The sequence below is a fragment of the Carlito syrichta genome, unplaced genomic scaffold (genome assembly GCF_000164805.1).
Source record: "Carlito syrichta isolate Samal-C Ts95f unplaced genomic scaffold, Tarsius_syrichta-2.0.1 Scaffold92606, whole genome shotgun sequence".
Taxonomy (NCBI): domain Eukaryota; kingdom Metazoa; phylum Chordata; class Mammalia; order Primates; family Tarsiidae; genus Carlito; species Carlito syrichta.
In genome coordinates, this window is record NW_007036702.1 from 139,067 (window position 1) to 166,342 (window position 27,276).

Consider the following 27,276-nt stretch of genomic DNA (forward strand, 5'->3'; position numbering starts at 1 on the left):
GATTAGAGAGATTTGGAAGGTAGAGTGAGCAAGTTGTGAGGCTATCAGATGATTTCAAAGATGAGCTCATGTGCCCCAAACTATAAGGGCGATGATGAGAATGGGAAGAAAGGAAGAAAGAGAACAGAGAAAAGTTGAAAAGGAAGTATTTCCTTAGCAGAAACTGCAAATTAGTGGTCTTAAGGACATATCTGGTCAATAAGTGTGCTTTGTTTCACCCAAATCATGTTTAAACATTTTTATTCAGGTGCCAACATTTTAAAACTGAAAGGTTTTAATTAAACAACCATTTTTATAGTTTGTCTTGGGGAAAAAAAGAAGAGTAAATTTGCCAGCCTTGGGCTGACATTCAATTTGGCATCAATCAGCTGGAACTGACAATTCATCATTGCTTTGTGCATGGGTACGCTTCCTCTAGCTCTTCAGAGCCCTTGTCCATCCCTTTTGTTTTACTACTATCCCACCTCACTAATAATGCGTGTTGTCTTCTTGGGCTTTGATTTACAGGAATAATAAGGGAACAACTGATTACTTTAAGTAGCTAAAATAAGATTTCCTTTCATTTCAGTCTTATTAGGCAAAATCTAAATCTTAAAATAAAAAAGAACAATGAATTGAAATTCCCTAGTTCTTGATCCAGACAAAAGCAGACACATTTGGTGATATCTGTCAAGCTCATAATAACCATTTTCCTTTCAAGCTACCCATAGAAATGCGAATTATTGGTGACTAAATTTATAGATATGGCCCTGCCCTCTGGCTGTATTGAATTAGATCAAACTGGGTATATAAAATCTCTTTTATGGCCGGGCTCAGACTGTAATCCCAGCACTTTGGGAGGCCAAGGCGAGAGGACTGCCTGAGCCCGGGGGTTCGAGATCAGCCTGGGTAACTTGGTGAAACCTTGTCTCTTCAATAAATCACAAAAACTAGCCTGGTGTGGTGGCGTGCATTTGTAGTTCCAGCTACTTGGAAGGCTGAGGCAGAAGGATCACCTGGGCCCAGCACCTGTGGTGGCCATGGGTGTGCCACTGCACTCCAGCCTGGGTGACAAGAGTGAGACTCCGATATATATATATATATATGGAATTTGGAACTGGGACTAAGAAAGACATAAATCTTCAGTGTGGGTAGAAATATGACAAGTGAGCTTGGAGGTCATTGGCTGACATTTTCATGCTCCAAGTAACAGAGCAAGGGAGAGAACTAACTGCTGAGAAAAAAACAAAGCAATCATGTACATACGGAAGCAATGGCAAGAAAGGGAAAAAGAGTCTCATGGGTTCCAAATAGCCTTCTTGCTCCCTGTTTAGGCCTGGTGGGATTTCTGCTTATGGGTTTGGAAAAGCATCTTTGCATAAAGCATGATTTACATTAAAATAAATACTGGCCAGGCTCAGTGGCTCAGTCTATAATCCCAGCACTTTGGGAGGCTGAGGCAAGTGGACTGCCTGAGCCTGTAAGCTCAAGATCAGCCTGGCGAGACCTTGTCTCTACAATAAAATCAACTTGGCGAGACCTTGTCTCTACAATAAAATTAGAAACAGCTCAGTGTGGTAGCACGCATCTGTCATTCCGGCTACTTGGAAGGCTGAAATGGAAGGATCACCAGAGCCCAGCAGGTCGAGGCTGGGGTGGCCGTAAGTGTGCCATGCACCCCTGCCTGGACAACAGAGTGAGACTCCAACTCAAAAAATAAAATAAAATAAAGTAAAATAAAATAAAAACTAACTAAATACTTTATTTTCATTTTCAAGTAAAAAAAATGTTATATTTCAAAACTAGAATAATTTCTATATTGGTGTTTTCTTTGGTTGTTCAAATAATATTATATGTACATAGCATGTGGTAAATCTCCCTCTTCCCTGGTCAGAAACTATTACAAGGTGAGATAGAATAATCATACAGAATGATCTTGTCTGTTCCATAATAATGACCTACTTAATAATAGCAGAGAATATTTACATTAAAACACAATCCTCAGTAGGAATGGAATGCTGTTGTTGGAATGTTCCAGTTGGTTTCCTTCATAAGTCATTACACATAAGATGCCTCTATAGGGACATTTATTCCCATCACTGGTTTTGAATTTAGGATCCTGAAGGATGAAAGCAAACTGTGGTCTAATTTGATTTTTAGACTAAAGTTTCAAATTTCTTTGAAGATTCTATTTGAACATACAGCAGTGAAAGACTCTTAAATCTTAGGTTAAAAAGGTAATATTTGATAAGCATTGAGTGGGACTGTTCCTTAATTTATTTTTCTTAATTCCAAAGTCATTAGCTTCACATTATCTGCCTAGAATATAAATCTAATATGTGCTATTGTTGAATATGGTATGAACTCATTTATGGCATGATTAACATAATCATAATTAGAAAAAATAATATGACCAACAAAAAGATCCATATTAGCCTGTAACTGTCTACCCATTTTCTGTGTCTAAGGTTCGTTTTATGAAGATGTAAAAAAACTGCAATCGCTGTATTTTTAAAAGTCTGTATCAACGCTGTACTTTAACAACAGTATAAAGAGTAGATGACAGTTCTACCAGTATTCAGCGTGAAGTAAATGGTAGAACTATATATTGTTATTATTAATAGGCACTGAATACCTACTGTAGGTATGATCTTTGCATTCAGGAGAATAATATTTAAACATATGGAGAATTTTTTATTCCAATGTAGCATGGGTAAAGTCCTAAACTATTTTAACCAAAGGGGACTGATGATTAAGAATTAAGTACATTATTTAGTACACATAAAATTAAAGTAAAATAATGTCTGTTTATACTTTTCTTGCTGTATGAATGGGCTCTTAAAGAGTGGGGGAGGGTTAAATTGATCTTTTTATCCTAGTCTATTTAGTTCAATTTATTTTAATTCCTTAGTGCTATCTCATGCAAATAATCTTTCCTCAGTTTTCTGATGACTTTAAGACGATTCCTTTTTCTTATATGGTTTTCTTATACTTTAATTTTTTTGGGGGGGGTTGGCTTCTTACTCTGTCACTCAGGCTGGAGTGCAGTGGTGCACTCACGGCCACCCCAGCATCGACCTGCTGTGCTTCGGCGATCCTTCCTCCTCAACCTTCCAAGTAGCCGGAACTACAGGTGCGCACTACCACGCCTGGTTAATTTTTTTTTTTATTGTAGAGACAAGGTCTTGCCAAGTTGCCTGGGCTGGTCGTGAACCCGCAGGCTCAGGAAATCCATTCGCCTCGGCCGCCCAAAGTGCTGGGATTACAGGCATACTTTAATTTTAAAACTAGTGGCATGTAAAAAAAAATGAGATGAGTTAATTTATTCAGGTAAGTAGCATTAAGTTGATAGGATCTCTTCAGTATGATCATCAAGCCATCTATTAGGAATGGTAACATTTCCTTGAAATAATTTCTTCTTTCTTATAACTGCATATAATGTTTAAAAATTCTACACATGGAGGAGGGAGCGGGGAGGGAAGGAAGGGGAAAAAAGAAAAAAAAATCTACACAGTAAAATTCTAAATTAGGGAGGAGGATGCAATGTTAGGATCAAGCAGTTTATATAGTGAAAGTAATTCTTATTTCATACAGTCCAAAGATAAACTAAGCATAATTTATACACTGTTAAATAATATTCGGTATTATTTGTATTAACAAAAAAATACTTCAGAGATTTGAAGAACATCTATCTAGAATATAGCCAGGACCAAGGATGCAAAAAAAAAAAAAAAGAACTACAAGTATACAAAAAAAAAGATGTCACAAAGACCAGCCAACAATCTGAATTTATTTTGCTTATAGAAACTACCCTTTCATACTTACTGGAGTCAGCTTTATTGACATTTATAATCTGAGGGCAAGTTGCTTAACTTCTCTGATTCTCACTTTTCACATGTATAAAATGAGGAAAAAAACGTTTTTGAAGAATTATTATGAAATTAAAGGAAAGTGGTACATAGAAGATATGCAGTGTTATCATTTATTACTGTACTTGGTTTTTAAGGCAATAGCATATTATAAGGAAATGCAGTATATCAATGAGGAAACAATATATAGAGTGGTTGGATTATAAATTCCGGGGACAGATTATGGGTTTAGATCCCAGCTCCACCATGTATAAGCTGTAGACTCTGGGCAAATTGTTTTCTTTTTTTTTTTTTGAGTTGGAGTCTCACTCTGTCGCCCAGACTGGAGTGCAGTGACCCACTCCCGGCCACGGCAGCCTCGACCTGCTGGGCTCCAGTGATCCTTCTGCCTCAGCCTTCCAAGTAGCCGGAATTACAGGCATGCTCTACCACGCCCGGTTGATTTTTTGATTTATTGTAGAGATGAGGTTTCGCTGCCCAGGCGGGTCTCGGACCCGTGGGCTCAGGCAATCCACTCACCTCAGCCTCCCAAAGGCGCGGGATTACAGGCTGAGCCACTGAGCCCGGCGCAAATTGTTTTCAAAGGAGAAACTGGCTTTCCTAATGAGAAACTAGGAGCCATCATTGACACCTGCATCAATGTTTACTCTCACTTTCTCAGGGAATGCTTCCTTAACGCCTGCATTATGCTTTCTTATACTTACCTTGCCAACACTTGTCACAGAATCACAGTTATTTCTATTAATGTCTACCCATCTCCATTAGGCTATAACCTTTAAGAAGGCAGGGAGCATATCTATCTAATTCAAAGACTCATAGTCACTAACACATCAAATATCCTGAGTGAGTGAATGAATGAATGATGGCAAAGAATGTGGTCTCTCTGTAGACTTCTCAGCACTTTTTGTGTAGAATTATAATGCCTAGATATGCTGCACAAGAAAAGTGGATATGGAACTGGAAGACAAGTTGCATTTGATATTATTCGGCTATTGCATTATTTCTCAGAAGACCAAAAAATAAATAAATAGAATAAAAGACTAGCTTTAAAATCATACTAGCTTACTGAACTGATTGGTTAATTCAGTCATATTGCATTGATTAGTAAACCAGTGCTCTCTTTAGACAAGCTATTCCTAACTAGTGTGAAAATCATATGGTGGGATGGATCTACTTTCTTTATAAATGAGAACGGCTTTCACAGTTATGACTACAATAACATATTCCAGAGTATGTTATACATATGACCTTTATATGTCCTGTGTGGTGTCTCAATAGAAAAAAAAAATTATAGAGAAAAACAGGTTTCAGGCCAATAATTTCTAACTTTTACAATTTTGCGATGTGTTGAAGTATCTTCAGAAATCTCAAGCCTTTCAGGGGTGACAAGAGAATTGCAAAATCAGTAAGGGAAGTTAAGGTTTCTTCTTATGGCTGTAATAATGACTATATGCCAATGGAAAGACTTCTCATTCGTGGAGACTGTCTCCTCTCCAGTTACTAGTAAGAACTGTACAGTTAACTTTAAAAATGTTACCTTCCATATAAAACATTTCCTTTTGGCAACTTAAGAAGCCATATTATGAGACAGAAATCTGTTCCAATTTCCTATGTGTAGATGTAGGAATTTTCTTTGGGAATAGTCTGTATGAGCCAAGGTTAAACAAATGTACTTTAAATTTGGAAAAATTTTCACATTTATGTAAATTTTTCTTGCTATCTCATAAAGGCTTTTAGGTTGGTACTTATAGATCCAACAATCCCAGTTATAATTTAAATAAAAATGACAATAGCTTATCTGAAGCAAACTCAAGACTGATGACTTGGTGTAAAAATTAAAAGTTGGGAAATGAGTCCATAAAAATGTATGTTTTATTTAAAATGTGTATTTTCAGCACGCCTGCTTGAGTTCTGACCTCACCACTTACCAGATATGTGAACATGTCCCAATATATGAAAATAATAATCTAGTATAGCTTGCAAGCTGAGTGCATAGCTTGGGTTGCTGACTGCCTGGGTTCAAATGCTAACTCTATTGCATGACATCTGGGCGAAACTGGGCAAGTTTTGGAAACTCTCCATTTCTCAGTTTTCTCACTGGTGAAACAGGGTTAATAAACATCCTGTTTCATAAGGTTGTTATGGGCCTAAAAAGTAAATACATGTCAAGCTCTTAGAATCGTGCCTGGCAAATTATAAGTACTATGGGTTTCAGCTACAATTATGACCATTCATTTACCCAATTTAGTTAATTAACTTCTTAAACTTGTTTACATGTTCTGTAATTTAAAATATTTAATTATGGGAAACAAGAGAATGTAAATGTACAAACAAAAACAGCAAAGAACTAATATGAAAATTGTTATGTTTACATATGGAAGTACCTTACTGTTAAACCTGTATTGATTTCTATCAAACTGATAGTTCAACAAAAAGCTAGAAGAAACTTGGATAGCTCTAACTAATAAATTCGTTTGAAGACCACTTTCCAGACATATTAATACTTCAACTTCCACTTTTCCCCTTACCCTATCAAGGAAAAAATATTTCTACCTAATCTTAGAATAGTTTCTTATAAATCAGGGTTCAGTACAGATTTCCGAAGAAGAGGTCATTGATTGCCACAGAATAAAAGCAAAACTATTCTATTTTATACAATAATAGAGTTAACATGATAACCAACTTGGTTATGCGTCTGAAGATGAACACAGTTTGTAACTAGTAGGTCAATAAATTAAGAAACATTATTTCAAATGTTGGGATCCTATTATTAACCAGTCAATTTTTATTTTGATTTACAAATTTTATCTCCAGTGGTAGTTGTTAAGTCGTATAGAAAAGTTCTTCCTGAAGAAATCACTCAAAACTTTAGGGAGGGCTCCAGGGCATTTGGAGAAAAGTTTAAAACAAGGAGTCCTCCCCGTTTTTTAAAAAAATCTTTTTCATTAGCTTAATTCAAAGAGCATTGCTCAAACACCAGAGATAGACAATCAACAGTCAGATTCCTGGTATTGTGCCTTGCAGACAAAGTTCCACGTGTTCGCAGCATAAACTCAACCTGTCTGTCCATTGCATAACCCCTTCCCCTCATTCAGACCTTGCGTTTCAAAGTTTTGCCACAGCATTTCCCTTTAGTTTTCCGTCCTGGACGCCAAATGCTAACACCGAGACTGCGGAGGAGTAAAACACAAACAGCGTGAGGCGCACCCAAGAGGCGCAACCTGCCTCCCACCGGTCTACACCCCGTTCAACTTCCAAGCACTTGGCCATTCAACTTCACCAGGAGAGCCGGCTCCCAAGTCGGCGCGCCAAACAACCCAGGCGCAGGGCTTCTCCGCTCCCTCCGCCCCGGCACCGTCCCGGAGGCGAGGGGCTGGGGACGCCGCTCGGTGGCCTTCTCTGCCCCGCCAACCCTCCAGCCACCGACTTCCCAGACCTCAACAGAGACCCCCAGCTACGCGGGGACGGGTGTCTCACCTCCCTCCTCCTCCTCCAGGGAGTTCATGCAGGGAAAGTAGCCGGCCAGCGCCTCGAAGGAGGCGGAGAGGCTGCTCCGGCTCTGGGAGCGCTGCATGGAGCGCCCCGGCGCGCCGGCACCCCCCGAGCCCTGCCGGCCCATCTTGGACGAGGACCCGCTCTTCCCGCGGTACAAGATACGCGGCGTCTTGGCGGCTGGGGCGCGGCGACCGCAGCGGTTCCGGGGCCGGGGCCCCAGGGGCCAGGTCGCAGCCGCGGGACCCTGAGGTCCTGGCCCCTGCCTGCCCGGTCCGGAGGGGACGCGGCTGTCTGTGCCGCCGGGACTCCCGCCTTGCTGAAGAGGGGTCGAGAGAAGGGAGGGAGGCGGTGGCGGGCGGAGAGGCGGCTGCTCGCGGCGGACGTCCAGGTCTCGCCCGGGAGGGAGCGGAGGCTCCGTAGCTGGAGCTGCCGAGTCCCGCCGCCCTGCCTGTGCCGGCGCTGCTGCTGATGCTGCGGTCCCGCCAATCAGAGGCCGGAGGGGGGCGGGGGGCGCGGCGGGAGGGGGCCTCCCGAGCGCGCCGCAGGTCCCGGGCGGCTGCCCCTCGTGGCTCCTACTTCCGCCTCCTGGCGTGGTCAAGGCCAGAGAATGGTGGCTGGGTAGGTGCCATGCCAGGCGGTTCAGATGAGTGGCATGGCAAGTACATTTGCGGAAGTCACTTTCCCTTTCCTTAACAATTTGCTAACGCTCCTCAAGCACAGACAAGAAATCTTGGAATCTTCAAGTCATAACACAAAGGCTCCCTAGGTTTTACCAGATTCCACGAAATCCTACAATTAAAGCTTTCTCTTTTTACTCTATTTAAAAGATAACAGTCAACAGAGGGTGCAAAAGTTCAAACAAACAAAAACCAAACCAAGAACCAAGAAACACCAACACCCCGAAAGCACAAAGATGTCTATCAGCTTTGCTTTAATTTCAGGATTTTTTAATGCCTCCTTTCTCTAAATTAAATAATCTGCTACCCATTGTTGCTGAGAATGACAACAAACATTGTAAGGTTTAGCATCTTAATAAAAGGTAACATCCTCTTAACATAAATTTGGAAGCAGCACAGACATACTAGAACAAAGAAGTTTATAAGCAAAATTACATTAAGTGTTCTGCAAACCGCAAATGTCTATCCCAGAACATAAAGCAACTTTAATTCCATTTTACTAGGAGTGAGATGACGGCCCTACTTTTTGTAGCCTGAGACAAATCACTTAACCTCTCAGTTTCCCTATCTAGAGAGGTGGGACGGTAAGGTACAAATGATTCCAGTCCTATGTCACAGCGTGATAATTGGGTGTGTATAATCAGGAATTTCAACGTTAAATGTACATTATACAGCCTCAAATCGTTCTTTTATTCAATAAATAGTTCCTAGGTAGTATATGCATACATACAAGTTGTCTGATGTACTGAAAATTTCAAACGCCCATTCAATGAATATTAACTGAGCTCTGAAGTATACACCAGTTGCCATGGTAGAGGCTTACTGCATAACAATGATCAAAAGCAGCTTTATAAAAATCCTTGCTCTCATGAAGCTTACATTCTAGTGGGGAGAGACACAATAAACCAGTAAATTACACAGTGCCACAGGGGGGATAAATGCAAATAAAAAAATAAAGTTAAGGAGTATGGGACATTCTGCAATTTAAAAAAGGGCTGTCAGGGTGGGTCTTAGTGACACTGTGACATTTGAACAGAAGTTTGACGAAGTAGAGGAAGTCAGCCATTCAGATGTCACAGGAAGAGAGTAAATTTGAGGCAGAGAAGCTCCAGAGCAGAGGACCTGAGGTATGATGTCGTGGTGTGATCACAGCTGACTACACAACAGCCAGGATGACTGATGTGAGGAGGAAAGAAGGGCAGAGATAAGGGGCTTCTCAAGAAAGGAACAGGTCATGCAAGGCCTTCCGGGGATTATAAGGACTTTGACCACTGGACGTCACAATTTAGAAGGTATGAAAAATGCATGCATCTACTTAAAATTAGGAAACTTTCAGTAATAAATAAGAGTACCTTTGTAACAAAAAGTAACAACTTTTGGTTGTTTAGACTTGGGATCATCCAGGCTTCTTGCTTTGGTTTGATAGACTTCTGTCCTTTCTCATTAGTGTTCCTATAAGTCTTTCTCAGTACAATTTCCTTGTCATTATTCACTTCCTAAAATATCAGCATTTCAAATGAACATCAATGAAACCAAAAAACTCTATGAGTACTTCTTCATCCCTTATCACTCTTGTTCAATGATAGAAACTTTTTTCACTTTTATTTAGAGAACAGAAACTCACTTTTATTAAATCAGATTTTCATTATAAGAATAAAGAGAATCAGAGAATTTTGGAAACTGGAAGGACTGTATAGAAAGTCATCAAATTTTTTTTAACTGTGGGTCACAAATTTTTAGCGAGTCATAAGGATAACTTATTAGATTTTGATCAGAATTTAAAAAATAAAATGAATACAATATCAGAGTTCAGCCCATGTAGTCAGTGTATCAACCATAGTACTGTTTCATGAGTACATGCGTATGTTCACATGTATGTATTGAGTTAAATCAAATGTGTTTCTTATTTTTGAAAAAGTTTGGAAAATATGGATCTAATGTAATAAATACTTATTTTATATAAGAAGAAATTTAGATTGAAGAATAAAAACATTTTATTTCCAAGAATACCTGTTATTGGCTTTTGGTCAGAAGAAATGACACCAGTTTATTATATTTATCATATTTTAAAATCAAGATATTTGCCAGAATGAGGCAAGAGATAATAAGAAGAAACAGTTGTTACCATAAAAATCCAATTATCCTTGGAGAGAAAATTTACCAGTTAGACTCTTCTAATGCGTAAGTTATTTGGTTAGAAAATTTTGAGTATTTTTGATAGGGCATTCCAAAATTCAGATCAGAAACAAAGAATTAAGGAAAAGGGATTAAGCAGGGAAGTTTTAAAGAAATACATTGGCTAAGAGTGGATGGAAAACTTTTATTTTGGCACCCAGGCACATCATAATGATGACTGGAAGTCACTTTGGAAAGGGCCATCTTGGGTTTCCACCAGTGACTGCACAGGAGGGATTCTGAGAACTGAATCAGTGGTCAAGCCTGAGTTGCCTTGCCTTTTCTGCTCATGACCTGGTTTAACACACTCAGAAGAGGTTACTCTGGAACAATTCAGATGTATCTATTTCTACAGGAGCATCACTTCTTTCTTGTAGTTTCAGAGCAAGGTTGTTTTGGGAAGGTTTTTGATATTTTTTTTTTCCCTAGGACCGTAGAGATACAGAAGAATGGCACAAGGAAGAGTGAAAGGTGAAAGAGAAGGGAGGAGGAAAATCATCTTACTTAGGGGAAGAAAAGAGACAGACCACAATAATGGCCAGAGACCTCTAGTTTTGAATGATAACTCATGGAATATATTGATATTATTGAGAAAACTTAGAATTCTGCTTTTTTTTGTCCCATGCTCAATTGTTTTTCTATGTATAATAAATATTATCTAAATAATATTCCTGGTTTACATATCTTAATAAGTTAAGTTATTATTCCTTATCCAATTCTGATATAAGCATGGTAATCCCATAAGGACTTTTAAAAATTTATATAAAAAATAAACTGATACAAGATTGGAAATGTGATTCTTCCAAATCAGAACATACATGTAGTAGCTGTAGAATATAAGTGGAATATATGGTTTTGGATGTAGTTCTCAATAATGGGCCACTATACAGTTGTATTAGATAAAACTAACTGTAATTCCTGAATCATTATAATCCAGTATTCCCAATTGTTATAAGTTACTTATTCACCCAAAGATAATTAGAGAAATGGTGAGTCAGAAATATACACAATAAATTTCCTTCTAAAAGCAAAATATGGCCTTGAAAAAAGATTCCACCATTAAATACGAAAATCATCTTTTTGAAGAAAAACAGATGTAACTTGCATATACTATCATAGTAGTTTATCTGATGAATATGTACTAACATATTTAATAGATATACTTTAGAGTCTATAAAACATATTAAATGTGTCATTTAATTCTTACATCAATCCTGAGAGAATGTTAACATTATCTCTTCTTTATAGATAAACCAATAAAGACTCAACAATATTAAATGACTTTTTTGACTAGAAAATGGCAGACAGGACTCAAACTCAGATTGTCTAGTTTCAGGACCAGTGTCCTGTGTACTGTGTTATACAGCACATACACTTAAATAAAACATAAATGAAAAATATGATTTGAACGATACAGTAGACTATTTGGTCCAAAATAAATAAAATAAATATTGACAATACGTCTTTAAAACCACAGTGTTCATTCTAGCTATATGCCAATGTTAAATCTATATTTTCCTTTCTTATAAAATATATCAATATTGCATAGCTATGTATGTATTTCAGTCACATCAATTCTAACAGGGTTAGAAAGTTACATGTCATTTATGTATCACTTTCTATAATAGTTTTTTTTTAAAAATCACCAAAGTTTTAAAGGATATTAAATTAGTTTAATCCAGAAGATAGATGCCTGGTCATTTAAGTAAATACTCAAAAGGTTATTACATGAAGCAGTTATATGGTGTATAGACCATGGGTTCGTTCAATCAGGAACAAAGTTGCACCTTTGGCAGCCTGGCTCTTTTCTATGCTAGAAATAAGATAGGTGATGGATGATGAGGAGAATGCAAACTGCTGGTTAGTATCAAGGGAAGGACAGAGAAATTATGTTCGCCTGAGAAGAAGTGGAAATAACAGGAAGCAAGGCCCAGAGGTAGATATGCTAAAAGGAAATAGCTATTTCCATAATTATTGAAGTGTTTTCCAGTCAACCCAGAAAAGGCTGGGTGCTGGAAGAGACAGAAATTGCTCAGAATAGGTTGTAAACCATGCTGCAGACAGAACTAGCTTCTTTCCTCTTAATATACACTTGTTCTTGGTAATACAAGAATTCATCAGTGAAGACTGGTGTGATATTGGTGTTCACAACTTATATCAATTACCTCTGTCACTTTAAGCCATTCTTCCTTACAGCAAGTCATTCATTCTATGTTAAACAAAAATATTTGTAGATATATTGGTTTGGTTTATTAAAAACCACACTCGAAATTCTACATTATTTTGCTGTTTTAAATTTTTTACTGTAACAAAATATCTTTGCATGTAAGTCATGAGAGATAAAATCCATGAAATGAATATTTGAATTTACTTCAAATTGCTAAAGGTGTTTAATGGTCTTGGGAAATTATCCTTGAACTGACTATGAAATCCAAAATATATATTATTTTTCCCATCCCTAATTTATGTCAATATGGTACAAATACATTTTAAGCTTTTTATTATTTCAGTTTCCAAAAGTATTTTTGTTTTGCCCTTGGTAGATCTTTAAAGTGAAAAGCAGATGTTACACTTCAGCAGCTGGCCAGCCCAAAACTTTCACAAAAGGTAATGAGGTAAAAAGATATTTAGAGTATGAGAAAACAAAAAAGAAAGATTAAACAATCAGCATTTGCATTATTTCTGCAATGAGACTGATGATAATATTTGCCTCTATAATAAAAAATGTTCATGGAAGTAGGCAAATAAATTTATTGATTAAAGCTAAAAAACTCAACAGTATGATTTGACTGAGGAAAGAAGGGTAAAATTTCCTAAAAATCAAAGTTATGAGTCATAAAAGCAGAATAGCTACATAAAACAGAGAAAGAACAAATATTTGGACTCTAATATTAATCATAACCTTTTATATACAACAATTATGATGATGCTAATTTTATGTTCTTCATATAAACTGCCTCATTTAATTTTCATAGACACTCTACAAGGTAGTATCTCATTATTCTCACTTCACAAGACAGGAGAGTTGATGCATATTCCTTCAATAAATATTTGCTGAGTGCTTACCAAATGCCAGGTCCTATTCTAGTTACTGAGGATGCAGTAGTGAATAAACATGGACAGAAACCTCAACCCTCACAGAGCTCACACTCTAATTAACTAATGCATCCACTTACTATAAGGCAGGCCTTTTTCTAAACAACTTTTCATATCAACACAAAAACTCATTTAATAAACACACAACCCTATGGTGGAAATCAATTAACATACTCATTATATAGATGAGAAAACTGAGGTATATTGAGGATGTCTCTTGCCCAAGGTCACGCAGGTCATTAAGAAAGAAAACCAGGAATAAGCCCATTAAGTTTGATGCACAGTATTGGAGGAACCAAAACGAATGACTCATCATCAGTTAACTCCCACTTAGAGCATTCTGTGTTAAAAATGTCTTTCAGTGATAGTTTGCCTATATTGTTGATATGAAACTTTGTTATAGAAAATATCATTACAGATTAAACATGCTTTCCTCCTAAAATTCAATTCCAAATTGTTCCGTATAATCTGCTTCATTCATACTTCCTCAATAACATAGGTAGCTCAAGTCTAACAATCCAGAGGAATATTACCTAGGAAAAATAGTCTCCGAAATAGGTAAATTTGTGGTGTGATATAGAAACTCCTTAATAAATTCAAGTAACTACAAAGAGACAAATCAATATATGTTCTCATAAAGGGAATATGCTGTCATGCTTCTCCTTGACCACTGCTTTGTAACTTGGATTCCTCTGCTTGGTGACTCCGGCAACTCAACTTTCTAATGAAGCAGCATTTTTAATCCCAACCTCCTTTCTCTTATTTCACAAAAATACTGTAAAAAGATATTTTGGGAAGAGTCACAAAATATTGATTCATGACTTACAGCCTAAAATGTCACCAAATAAGTAAGCCCCAGTGCCATTCTGCTTGCTGTGAGTCTTTCACATAAGAGTCTGTTTTGTGTTCATCCATTCATCTCCCTTCCATCTGTTCAACAAATATTAATTGAACACTAGTAAAGTAATGAACAAACAGGAATGAGTCCTTTTCCAAAATCATAAAGTTGACAATGTAACAAGTGGACAGACATTAATAAAAACAATCACACAAAAATTGACTCTAAGTACCACGCAAGAAAACTGCAGAGTGTAACAAGAATAAGGACTTAATTTAGATTAAAGTTTAGTGAAGTCACAGAAAGAAGAAGACTTTTCTGAGGAACTTTCCTTGATCCTGAGACCTGAAGGATAAATAGGAATCTACAAGTAAAGAAAGAATTGAGTTAAAGATTTTCCAGGTAGACCCTTCTATCCAGCATGTATGAAAGAGTGCTATAATACCCCTCCAAACAACCATTTTTCTCACGTCTCAACATAGTTCTCAATGAGTCTGGGTGGCAGAATGAAATTATCATCTCTTTTGAGGACAGCGTGTTAATTTCAGGTCACTCTATACTTTTTAGTTGACTTCTGAGTTCAACTCAGTCACTCAGTCACCATAGCTCTGGGATAAAGAAATGATGACTTAGTTTCAAGTAAGGAAGAGTGTGTGTGTGTGTGTGTGTGTGTGTGTGTGTGTGTGTGTGTGTGTGTGTGATAAAATTCTCATCTGAGAAAATCTTGCTCATCTGGGAAAGTGACTGCACTTTGGGACTGGCTGGCACAGGATGATATTTACAATACAATAATTCTCAATAATTTCAGTCAGCTATCAATTTTATGTTGTTGTTAGGGGAAAATACAGAGTCAAACTTTTTGGGGTGTGCTAGTCATTTAAAAGATGGGTTTATTAAAATAAAAACACTGAAGTAAAAGAAAACTTATACTCCTTTACTTAAGTTTTTTAATGGTATAACATTAAGTCATCATGACATTCAATTTTTAAAACACAGGATAAAAAGGAATGTTCCAAACCAGACTGCATATAAAATATGCAAATATGCATTTATTTGCATATTAAATTTAAGTTTGGTAACACCATTCCAAAAGTTTATCTCCAATAATTTTCATTTATCATCTACTCATCATTTATCAGCCTTAGACCCAGAAAAGCTGTGGTGTAAAATTTCTAAGTCCCTTTATTTTCTGTTATGCATTTTTTAGTGATATCTGGCATTGATCTAACATCTGGAAAAAAGTATTGCTTTGAGATTCACTGTTATAAACTGTTCATTTCATTTCAAATAACAATGTATCTTATACTATGAGGGCAGTTTGTTTTAGGTTTCTTTGGGTGAGACAAAAACATATTTATATCTCAATACACTTTATATTATAATCTAAATAGCCACTGGAAAATGCTTTTCAAGGACAGTGATCTTAAAATGAAGTTGTTACAAATTTTTTCACAATTCAAGGAAATTGTAACTTCAAAAGAGTAATAAAGAATTCCTTGCATTATTTCTAGTTTCATTTATTTAAAGTGATTCATTTTTATTTTCAACTTCAGATCATAGGTTAAGATTAGCTGACAAAGGGCTCGTTTTCTGCATTCTATAGCCACTTAGAAAGTGCCTGTCATATAACTTGAACATTGTGAAGTAAATAGCAGGAGGTGAACAACCCCTTGTCACCCTTCTGTGACAGCCTGCCTAGTCCCTGGTAGAGCTGGAGTTCCACTCACCTCCTAATTCTTGGATCTGAATCCCACCTCTATCCACGACCCTATTGCAACTCTGCTCTCACAGTCACACTCTGGTAATTACTCTCATCCTGTAATTACCTGGAACTTATTTAGACTCCTCTGTGGTGGAACTTTTGACATGAATGACAGAGGGATATGCCCCCCTATAATGTAAGTTGCTCTTTAACTCCACACAGTATCTCATTCATTTTAACATAAATTTTTGTAGAAGAAAAAGACCATTTTCCCCCCATAGTGGAGTCCATTAAGAAAAATGTAGAACACTGGAATTAAATCATCTTCTGAGAATCTATTATCAACATGTATTAACTTTTATAATAATCCTAATCATTATTTTAAAATGTTTTTCATATTATATTTTCTATAATGTCTCTGTATATAGGAATGTACACACACAACACATATTTATTTGCATATTAAATTATGCTAATGAAACAATTATTGAGAGCTATATCAACAATAGTGTTTAATGTATTACAAGAATCCCTATAAAAACCTTTTCCGCCCTAGGCGTTCCTCATGGTTTAATTTTAAAGATTTTAGATATCATGTCTGTCTAATGCAAAATTACTGTTGTATATAGTGATTTCTCTTAAGTATTGTTAAAAAAAACTTGTACATTCATCTCTAAAATATATCTGTGAAATTAATCAATAGTAATCCCCATTCATATGTGCTGAAGTACAAGATAAAATGTTACACATCCATTAGTGTGCATCTGGGTGAAGACTAGATAGTTAAAAACATACCACATTTCTGCACATTGAATATTTCTTTACAAAACTATATGTTAGGTGCCAATGAATATATTCCCATCAAAAGGTAATCTATTGAAAGTGTTTAAAAAAGACAACTATTTGCTAGCTTGGTAGAACATATTGACCATTTAATTAGTCATTATTAAATACTATTAAACAAATATTTACCAAATACAACTGTGTGCAAGTATGGTGCTTAGCAGAAACAGTAGATAGCATCATCCAGTACTTAATTGACCACTGGCTAAATCTGGTACTTTAAGCCACTAATTATTATTTGAACTGCTAGGTAAAGTTAAGAAAACAGACCAAGTAATGCAATGTAATTAAAAAATAAAAAACAGTGGTGGACCAATATGTATTTGGAACATGGTATATGCAGCTCAAAAACATTTAAAAATTCACCACCATAGTAAAAAAGAAGACAGCTAATGCACTTCTGTTTTGAACATAATAATGACACACTTTCAAGATCATGAGACATCAATTTTATAAATTGTAGGACTATCACACAATTTTGGAAAAGCACAGTATTTGAAAGGAAAAGCAAACTAAAGAGGAAATCTGGTAATAAACTACTTTGCTCACCACAAAAAATAATGAATTACAGAAGCAGAAAATAACTCAGGAAAGAACAAAACAATAAAAATGTAATAAATTAAAAATAAAACTACTCTTTAGAAGTTCCATGTATTGATCTTGTTGTCACAGCCACTGGGACTTACAGGCCCTCATCATATTGGCTCTCTGAGCAGCAATGGAGAGTTGAACACTCCTTAACCTGAAAGCATTACCTTGTCTTGACTTCCATAAGATCACATTCTTCCAGTTTCCCTCCAATCTCTCTGGCATCTTTTTATTTCTTAACAAGCCCCTTGCCTGACTTCATCTCTTCTATCACATTTATACCTCGGCACCTGTTGTAACACATCCTCTGTGCTCAATCCCAGGCCCTCTTCTATCATTTATACATTTCCCCTAGAGGACCTAATTTCATTTCCAGTTTTAAAACTCAAATATATTTACTCAGATGTAATTATCTAGCTCAGATCTCTCATCTGAATTTCAGAGTTGATATCTGTCTACTCGACATCATCACTAGAATACACTTCAGACCTCTCAATCTATTCTCTTGATTTTTTCCCCATAGAAATCTGCTTCTCTTCTTATCTTCCCTCTCTTAATAAATGACATCAGCAGTCAAATAGTTGTTCAAACAAAAAAATATGGATAAGCCTCTTTTATTCCTTACTTTCACTTACTATATCTCTTCTCATCTAATCATCATCACATTCTGTTGCTTGAATTTCTATAATATATCTTACCACTATCCATTTCTCTTAATCCTATTCCAAGACACTTTCACTCTTGCTCTCAAGACGTTCTTCATAAAGCAAACAGGATTATCTTTGAAAAATCCACACTGGATCACGTCACCACCCTCCTAAAAACCCTTCAGTGTCATCTCTCTGCAATTACAATAAAATACAAACATGAAGCATAACCTCAGAGGAGCTGTATGTCCCTCCAATTTTATCACAAGTCCCACTCCCCATTATCATCAGACTGAAACCACACTGATTTGTTCCTCAAACAGGCCAGATTCTTTTCTGTCTCATGATCTTCTGCTATTGGTTGACTTCTCTTTTCTTAGGGCGCAGCCTAAAAGGCTTTTCCAGGAAATCCAATCTAAAGTAGGAGGCTACTTTTATTCTCTCATTTTGTATCCTATTCTTTTTCTTCATAATATAAAGGTATACTTATAAATATATAAGTATGAATATATATATAAGAATGAAATATATATTTCATTCTCTTCCATCCTCTACTCAACTGTAACCTCTATTAGAACAAAACTATCCCTAATCTACTCATTACTGTATGCTCTTTCCCTACCCAGTGCCTAATACTTAGGAGACATGTAATCTTGTTGAGTTAATGGAATAAAAATTTAAAAATTGGCTGTGTGTTTCTAGTTTTGAACTATGTTAAAATCGAGTTCCATATTTTAAGTAGCATAATGTCAAACATCCAGAGGAAGGATTTATTGTTTTAAGCCTACAATGGAAGTTTTATTTCAAAAGATATAAGGTTGCAAAGTCAATCAACTTACTCTTAACCCAAAGAATGTCTAGTCAGAGCTGTACTTAGTTCCTACATAATTGAACTGAGGTCCCTACAAGATATTTAAAATATTAAGTCACATTGCTTCAGGTTGTACTATATAGCATTTAAAAGATCAATTTCAGTGAAAGAAGGTGGAAAGACCTTGTGATATGGCATTGCTATACAACAATCCAATAGTCCAGGGGCAAACATGAGCATTCTGAATTTTCCGTAGACTTATGGCACTCCCCAGAGAGAGCAATATTTTTAAAAAGAATATGTATATGTGATAATCTGGAGAGAAATAAATCTTTTGCATAAATACCTTTTCAATTTAAAAGAATCCCCTTTAATTTTTCTTGAGACCATTCTCACTCAAAGTAAAGGGCCCTCACTGCAAACCAAAACTCAGTGACATTCCAAGGTACAGAAGAGGTGATATTTAATATTCTATGCAGTGAAGTAAACTCTTTTTGAACATTTACAGTGATGGAAAATTGCAGTTTTAAATAAAAAATAATTATCCCTACCATTATGTAAAAAAGAAATCTTGAGCTTCTCCCACTGCTTGACTCTAACTATTGAGTCAAAATTCATGTAACTGCAACTTCAACACACTTTCAGTTTGTGTTTTTCAGATAGATATGCAAGAAGTTTAATTTCTCTTCTATAAGATAGTCTTTCAGATATTTCATTTATTTAACACAATTTTTGGGTGCCTGCTATCTTAAGTACCTCAGATACATTAGTATACAAAACAAAGATCCTTGTGTCCTCGAGGTTCACATTCTAGCAAGGGAAAACAGACAATAAACAAAATAAATCGGTAAATTATACAGTAAGTTAAAAGATAAGTAATATTGAAAAGAAACACTACAGACAGTAAGGAAATGGGGGGGGCAGTCAGAGTGGTCCTTAGCAAGGAGATAATTGAATAAATATCTTGAGAACTATTTAGAAGGTAGAGTGTTCCTCTGAGTCTGTTGCCTTCCTTTATTTTACTACCATCTTCTTCCCAGATTTATTTAGCACCTACATGTGTGATACCCTATAATAGATCCTGGAGATTCAAAGATGCAAGAGGGAGTCTATTTCCATCATGAGCTCATAGCTAGTAGAAGCAGGATGATAAAACAGACACCTCTCTGTGCTGTGCTATAATAAAGGAATGAATACAAATGACATAATTGGAAGCCACCAACTCTGCCTGCTGTATTTTCATTGTTTTTGAACTCTAAGAAAATGTGGTCTCCTTCTCCCAAGGTTTCTAACACTCGTTCTTCTCCATCAGTTCTTCTTTGCTGTTCACACGAATCTAGAAGGGTAGTTATCCTAACTATCCTCAAAAAGACTTCTGCAAGTGTTCAGATATTTAAAGCTTTCTAACTACTCCAGTTTACTTCTGTGATAGCTTTATGACCTGATTTTAGGAAAGCATCTTCTTGACTGTGTTAAATCTGAAAATTACATAATTTATCTTTTTTTTTTAGCTTTACTTAGATGCTCTGTACTAATTTCCCTTGTCGAGTATACAGAATTTTGGGCCCATTTAAAAGTCTATCAAATGGCATTTCTCCCCCATTTTTTCTTTCTATAAGATCTGTTTATACTGAAAAAGATATACTATTTTCTGATATTTCATTCTCAAATCTCGTCCCTCAAGTATCTAGTCAGGAATACACCATAGAAGCATCAAAATTCAGTGATTATTTCACATACCAATCACTTGTTGGACGAGGGCTTTAAAACTTACACTTGCCTCTCCGAGAACCTGTGACGCATATATGCAGTGAGCCACTATCACTGGCGAGGGCACATCAGATTCCCTGGGATGAGAAGAATTGGGGACAGGCTCAAGAACCTCAGGACCACAACATTGACAATCAGATATTATTATTAGATTCCATCTACATAGCCATTAGGAATATATTAAGCTGGATTGAAACATTTTACATTTATTTTATTTTAAATTTCATCTCTCATACTCCATCAATAAAATCTGCCAATCTCTATTTTCTAGCTCAGCAGACAAAGACCTTGGTTACCCATGGGGGAAGGAAGGGCCGAACTAATGAAAATGACCAGGCAGGACCAGCTCTTACTTTCTTAAAAGACAAATTATCTGCAGCATACAGCCTTCATCCCACTTTTGGGCCTTCAGCAGGCATTTCAAATACTGTATGTAAAAAAAAAGTCTGCTTTTTAATCCTAGCCTATCATTAACTAGATAGCTCTTATTTATTTTTTATTTTTACTTTTAATAGAGACAAGGTCTCACTATGTTGCCTAGGCTGTGAGACTGGGGATAGCTAGAGAAAGGTTAGGCAGACAGATTAGGAGGGGGTCCTCTGGTAATAATGTAGTGAATCCCTGGCAGGCTTGTCAGACTCAGTGTTGGTAAACGAGTTCCCTGTAAGCCTCTCAAGCTAGAGCGTAAGTACTGCTGGGATGGAAAAACAACCAATCAGCTCACTATTAAGCCCCTACCTCCTGCCAATTGGTCTTTAGTACTGACCAATCAAAAACAGCTAGTGTAGACCAATCAGCATACACCTAGTGCTAGCCAATCAGTTTGGACTTAGGGCTATATATAACACCAGGTTTTGCCTCAAATAGGCAACCCATTTGGGTCCCTTCCCATTGTGGGAGGTTTTCTGTACTCTCAATAAATTCTGCTTTCTCACTTTCCAGCTGTCCGTGTCCCTCATTCTTCCTGGGCATGAGAAAAGAACCTTGACCCTGAAGAGCTGTGACCTGAAGAGCTACAGAAGATCTCAGAGCGGAAGAGCCGTGCACCCCAGAAGCTGGCTTGTCCGCCAGAACTGTCTGAACCAGGCGAGCTGTTGGAAGAAGGCAAGACTCTGAAGCTGAGATACCCCGAGGGCTAGGTTTGCCAGCCCACCGAACTAGCAACACTCTCAGGGCTTGGCTTGCCAGCCCATTAGAGCCAACACTTCCGGGGCTAGGCTTACCAGACCCTCGACGACCCTCTCTGGGGCTTGGCTGGTGGACCTATTGAGCTGACACTCTCAAAGCCCAGGCTAATTTAAAAGATCCACATGAGCTGGTCTTGAATTCCTGGGCTCAAGCAATATCACCACCTCCCCCACCGCCGCCCCGGGCCTCCCAAAGTGCTGGGATTACAGACATGAGCCACTGTGCCCAACCTTAGAGACCTCTTTAACACGTGTGATTTTAGACAAGTCACTTCATCTCTCTGATCATTTGTTTCTTTTAGAAAGAGAGGTCAGATAAGTCTCTATGCTGTCTACATGAATGGCCACTGAGCTCCCTTCCAGCATTAACAGCTTGCAGTTTTAAACTTTCTGCTTTCTTACAGAACTAAGAGATTCCCCACCCTCTATCCACTAGGGATAGAGGGAACTTTCTGGAAGCTTGGCCTCCTTACTCCTTGGAACATCCTCCAAACAACCTGGTCAGATGTTTACTTACTCTTACTCAAGAGACATTATGGGGCAACCCCCTTGGGTCCCCTCCCACTGTGAGAGCTTTTCTGTCCTCTCAATAAATCCTGCTTTCTTTAAAAAAAAAAAAAAGGGAGAAAGAGAGAGACATTATTGCATGGTGGTTAATGGTGTGAGGTCTGGAATCAGATAGGCTTTGGTATGTATCCCAACCCTTACACTTCCTAGCTGCAGGGCATACTTAGGCAGTTACTTAAACTCTCTATTCCTCAGTTTTGTGAATGGGAGATAATAATAATAATAGGTTGTGGTGAGAATTGCATGTGATAGTAAATATAAAGCTCCCAGTACATTTCATGGTGCATGAGAACTCAGAAAATATTATTATTCTTTTATAGTTTTAAATTAATAATTTAATGGTATGTTCTTCCCAAATTGATCCAAGGCAACATCTCCCATGACAGGCATCTACAAAAATGGAAAAAGCTTATTTCCCTTTAATACAGCCAACATATTACTGAATGAAGCCTTGGTCATAGCTTAATTTTTTTTCTGAAGTTCAGAGAGATAAGAATTTATATTAATTAGAATTCAGACCAGGCAAAAATTAATATCCTTTTCAACTTTCAATATAAATTGCTCACATGATTTCTAAACATAAGAATAAAAATAATTCAATAACCCTCTTCCATGATTTTTGAGAGGATAACCTTTGACTATTATAGGAACCAATGAATTAGGATGCAGCCTGTTTTTATGTTACAATGGTGGATTACAGAGTCTTTATGAGATGGGTCTTCTTTTCTTCTTCATAACATAGACAAGCAGTTCTCAATGATGAGTGTGCCTGTGAATCACCCAGAGAGCTGGTTCTGTTCCAGAGACTTCATCCCCAACATATCCTGAAATCTGTATATTTAACTATCACTTTAAGTGATTCTAACACAAGTGGACCTAAAAACACACACTGATGAGCACTTGTATAGAAGGCTCTTGATCTCTAAGAGCTCAAAACGTAAGTTATGACAAACAGGGAGGTAGGCGTGCACATGTGTGCACGCACACACACACACACTTTCTCTCTCTCCAAAAGAATTTTTATTGTGAAAGCTCTTTTATATGTCGATTGTTTACAGCTCATAGAACGTTTTCCAAAATGAATTAAGGCTAGTTTTTCAGACAAGTACTTAATATTTTATATTTTTATGAATTATCTGTGCATATATTTTTGAATATATTCAAATTTCATTAATACAGTCCATAGAAATTTAACACCAGCTTCTGTGCAACACTACTTTGAAGCAGCGGAGGAACACCTCACAAAAATATTACACACTATAATGACAGCATCCTGTTGAATGAGACAGGTTCTTGTAAGTAAAATCAAGCTAGACAAAGCAGTCATTTCAAATTAAGGACTTTCAGGACTAAAAGTTTATCTATCATGTAGTTTGCAGTACTTCATGATTATAATGTAAATATCAAAAATTATTGAAGTGTAACACAAATTTACAAAGTTCTGAATTCTCCCCTAATATTGTATATATAGATAGGTTCACAATATAGAACACTGTATGCTACATTTATGTATATGTTAATGTAAGACCATATGCTAATAACTGCCCACAGATTTTATTTTATTCAAGTGGCCAGATGTACTCCAGGCAAATTTATGTCCCCAAATTATTTTTTGTCTATTTTTTTTTTTTTTTTGAGTTGGAGTGTCTGTCGCCCAGGCTGGATTGTAGTGGCATGCTCACAGCCATAGCAGCCTCGACATGCTGGGCTCAGGTGATCCTTCCGTCTCAGCCTTCCAAGCAGCTGGAACTACAGGCAAGTACCACCACGCCCGACTAATTTTTATTTTTTACTTATTGTAGAGATGAAGTCTAGCCAAATTGTCCAGGCTGGTCTTGAGCCCTTGGGCTCAGGCAATCCTCTTGCCTCTGCCTCCCAAAGTTTTGAGATTACAGGCATAAGCCACTGTGCCCAGTCATTTTGCTGTGCTCTGTCTAGCATTTTAATGTTGGAATGACAGCAGAGTCCTGCATCAACTGATTCTGCCAAAGTGATGTGAAGCAACTTTGTAGGACTTAGGAACTGCCAATTAAAATATTCAAACTATTGGCTTTGCCCCTTCCTTTTACTCAACTCACAAGTAGCTATAGCCATTCTCTATCTATAAGTCACCAAGGTAAAGAGCTCTGGATGTTTCAGAAGTAGTTTCTAATGGATTAATTGCTTCGATGATTTAATTTACTGTAATTAAAATACAATAGGACAGTGTATAGCAGGACGTCTAATAGCTCTTTTAAAACTTGTGTTTTTCATGACCCAAAGTTGCTCTTCACTTAAAGTCCATCTGATCATTTTAATAGGCTTTTGTATTTGGACCATAATATATCTACAAGACATGATATAACTAATAGTCTAAAAAATGTACTCTTTTAAAAATTTTTGCATACATCTTTCCCAATTTAATTATTTTCTGAATATAACACATCATGTATTACCAACTTATATTTTAATTTTATATTCCTGGAATTGTTTCTGATAAAAAAGATTCCCTGAACCCATTTTTATACTTCCACTTATTAAGACGCAAATCAAAAGTGAACATATGTTTCTCACTTTCCTTATCTGAAGTGTTTAGTACAAGAAGCCTGAATAATTTTTAAGCCCTAAATACACTAAAAATGAACTGTCATTTTCTAGCTACTTAACTAAATATAACAGAAATATAAAATCTTACATTTCTAAAATGTCTCAATCCAGTATCATGCATGTATACTATATAATTCAGTATAGAGCATGATACTTTATAGACTACTTGAAAAGTTCACCAGAATACGAGGGTATCACCAGAAACATTCAAAATACACTGGACAATTCACCAGAAACATTCAAAATACACCGGACAATTCATCAAAATTGCCACTACTTGTCCTCACTCCATTACCCTAAGATGCTTCAAACCAACATCTAGAAATCTTCTCAACTGGTTGCCCTATGAACTCAAAAATTGGGTTGATAATTTGCTCCAGTCCTTAACTTTTTCCCATAAAAATCGTTCTTATTAGATAACTGTTTGCTCATACCAGATAGAAGCCCAGCTGAGATGGGAGCCCACCTACAATATCACTTCCTAAGATGAGACACAGCTGCCTAACTAGACTGAACTAATCTTATGACTAAGAGACTGATTCAGCAAGATAAAGGTGAGAGTACCATTCATTCATTCACCCAAGCTGCATTTTGTTCAGCTATTGAAATATTAAAAATAGAATTTAGAAGTAATTATTTAGAATACTAATGTATTCTTAGTAGGTGAGAGCACCATTCATTCACTCATCCAAGGTAGAAAACTAGGAGTCGCCTTTGACTTCTCCCTCTTCCTGAATCCCCATCCTTATCATCAAGTCCTAATTCATACCTTCCAAATATCTATTTAATTGATTTTTCTTCATCCCTAACTCAGAGCATCACAATCTCTCACTTCTATTATTAATAATGTCCCTAATTGGTTGCTCCTTCTTCAATCTAAGTACTTTCCAATTCACCCTTCATGAGGCCAGAAGGATCTATTTAAAAGGCAACTTGGGCCATGCCACTGTTTTGCTTAAAAACCTTTTAGTGGTTTTTCTTACCTTGGCTTAAAAGGCACGCCTATTATTCATCTTTATCTCTTGCTTCTTCTCGTATCTCATTCCAAGCTTTAGCAACACTGAGTTATGTGAGCTGCCCAGCATGACAGGTTATTACTCAACTCCCACATATTTGTCAAGTGGGGCACCTGGACATTTTCTACTAATATGTTCAGGTATATTCAAGAGAATAATTCCCAATTTCCCTAAGTTGAAATAGATGCCCCTACTTTGAAATTCCATACCATCTGGAGCCTGTCTCTACCATAAAGTGTTAAAACTATGTTATATTATCGTAATACTATAAGAAAAAGATTGGCAGTAGGGGGAAGCTGCTGGGGGAGGGAGGGGCACACTTCATCAACAGGGGTACCTGCATAATGAACATTTGTATACCTAACCCTGAATCATGCCCTGAATAGTACCTCACATCTTTAAAATTAAAAATATTAAAAAAAAAAAAAACTACATTATGAGGCCCGGCGTGGTGGCTCAGCCTGTAATCCCAGCACTTTGGGAGGCCAAGGCAAGAGGATTACCTGAGACTGGGTGTTCAAGACCAGCCTGGGCAACTTGGTGAGACCTCGTCTCTATAATCAATCACAAAAACTAGCTGGGCGTGGTGGTGTGCGTCTGTAGTTCCAGCTACTTGGAAGGCTGAGGAGGAAGGATCGCTGGAACCCAGCAAGTTGAGGCTGCGATGGCCATGAGCCTGCTGCTGCACTCTGGCCTGGGCAACAAGAGTGAGACTTCACCTCAAAAAAACCCCATAAAACTATGATTATATTCATGCATTCATTAACTCATCATTTATTAAAAACCTCTTCAGGGTCAAACACTTTATGTGCCATGTACTAGAGATTCAATAAATAATTTTGCTAATGAGTGAGTGAATGTATCCAACTAAACTTCAAGAGAAACATTGCTATTTTTTAAAATTGACTTTCATTCTTTTTCATGTCCCTGCCATATGTATAATACAACAGTTTATATATAGCTCAAAAGACTTCTAAATTTAGTGTATTTTTACATTGATTTAAAGATACATTTGAGAAATAATTGATTTTTAAATTATCATTGATTATAAATTACCATAAAGATTTTGAAAAGTTATACAATCATACAGTGTAAATAATGCCTAATAATATTTGCAATCTCCAAAATATTAACTGCTCATAATTTTGGAAAACTGTTTGCAGAAAGCTTACCCTAGAACATGAATTTTAGACCCACAATGTCTGAATATTACAGAGAAATCATATGCAACAAAGATCCAAGTATATAAGGAGAATATAGATACAATTTGAAAATTTGGAAAAAAAAAAAACTCTTCTAATACTGATATTTGCTATGGGAAAGTAATGCTGAAAAATAATGTCGCCACCGTGAAAAAGACTGGTTAAAGATTGTCACAGGTTCTTTGCACCATGCCTATACTCCCTAATGGTTAAGAATCTTGCTTTGAG

The 27,276-nt window shown here is 36.9% G+C and overlaps 1 protein-coding gene across 14 annotated transcripts in view; it reads right to left on the reverse strand.

Moving 5' to 3' along the window:
* Nucleotides 1–27,276, reverse strand: part of RIMS2 (regulating synaptic membrane exocytosis 2) — a 255,008-nt gene that overhangs the window by 24,586 nt on the left and 203,146 nt on the right. Inside the window, exons 1-2 of one of the 14 annotated variants that reach the window (XM_021713551.1) lie at nucleotides 7,326–7,422; nucleotides 5,332–5,337 (exon numbers count right to left, since the gene is read on the reverse strand). The exons of 12 other annotated variants lie outside the window; for them this stretch is intronic. In XM_021713551.1, coding sequence (XP_021569226.1) covers nucleotides 5,332–5,337; nucleotides 7,326–7,422 — 103 coding nt within the window. Of the gene's footprint in view, nucleotides 1–5,331; nucleotides 5,338–7,325; nucleotides 7,768–27,276 lie in introns of those variants that run through there. One more of the 14 variants, XM_021713548.1, reaches the window with a different exon arrangement.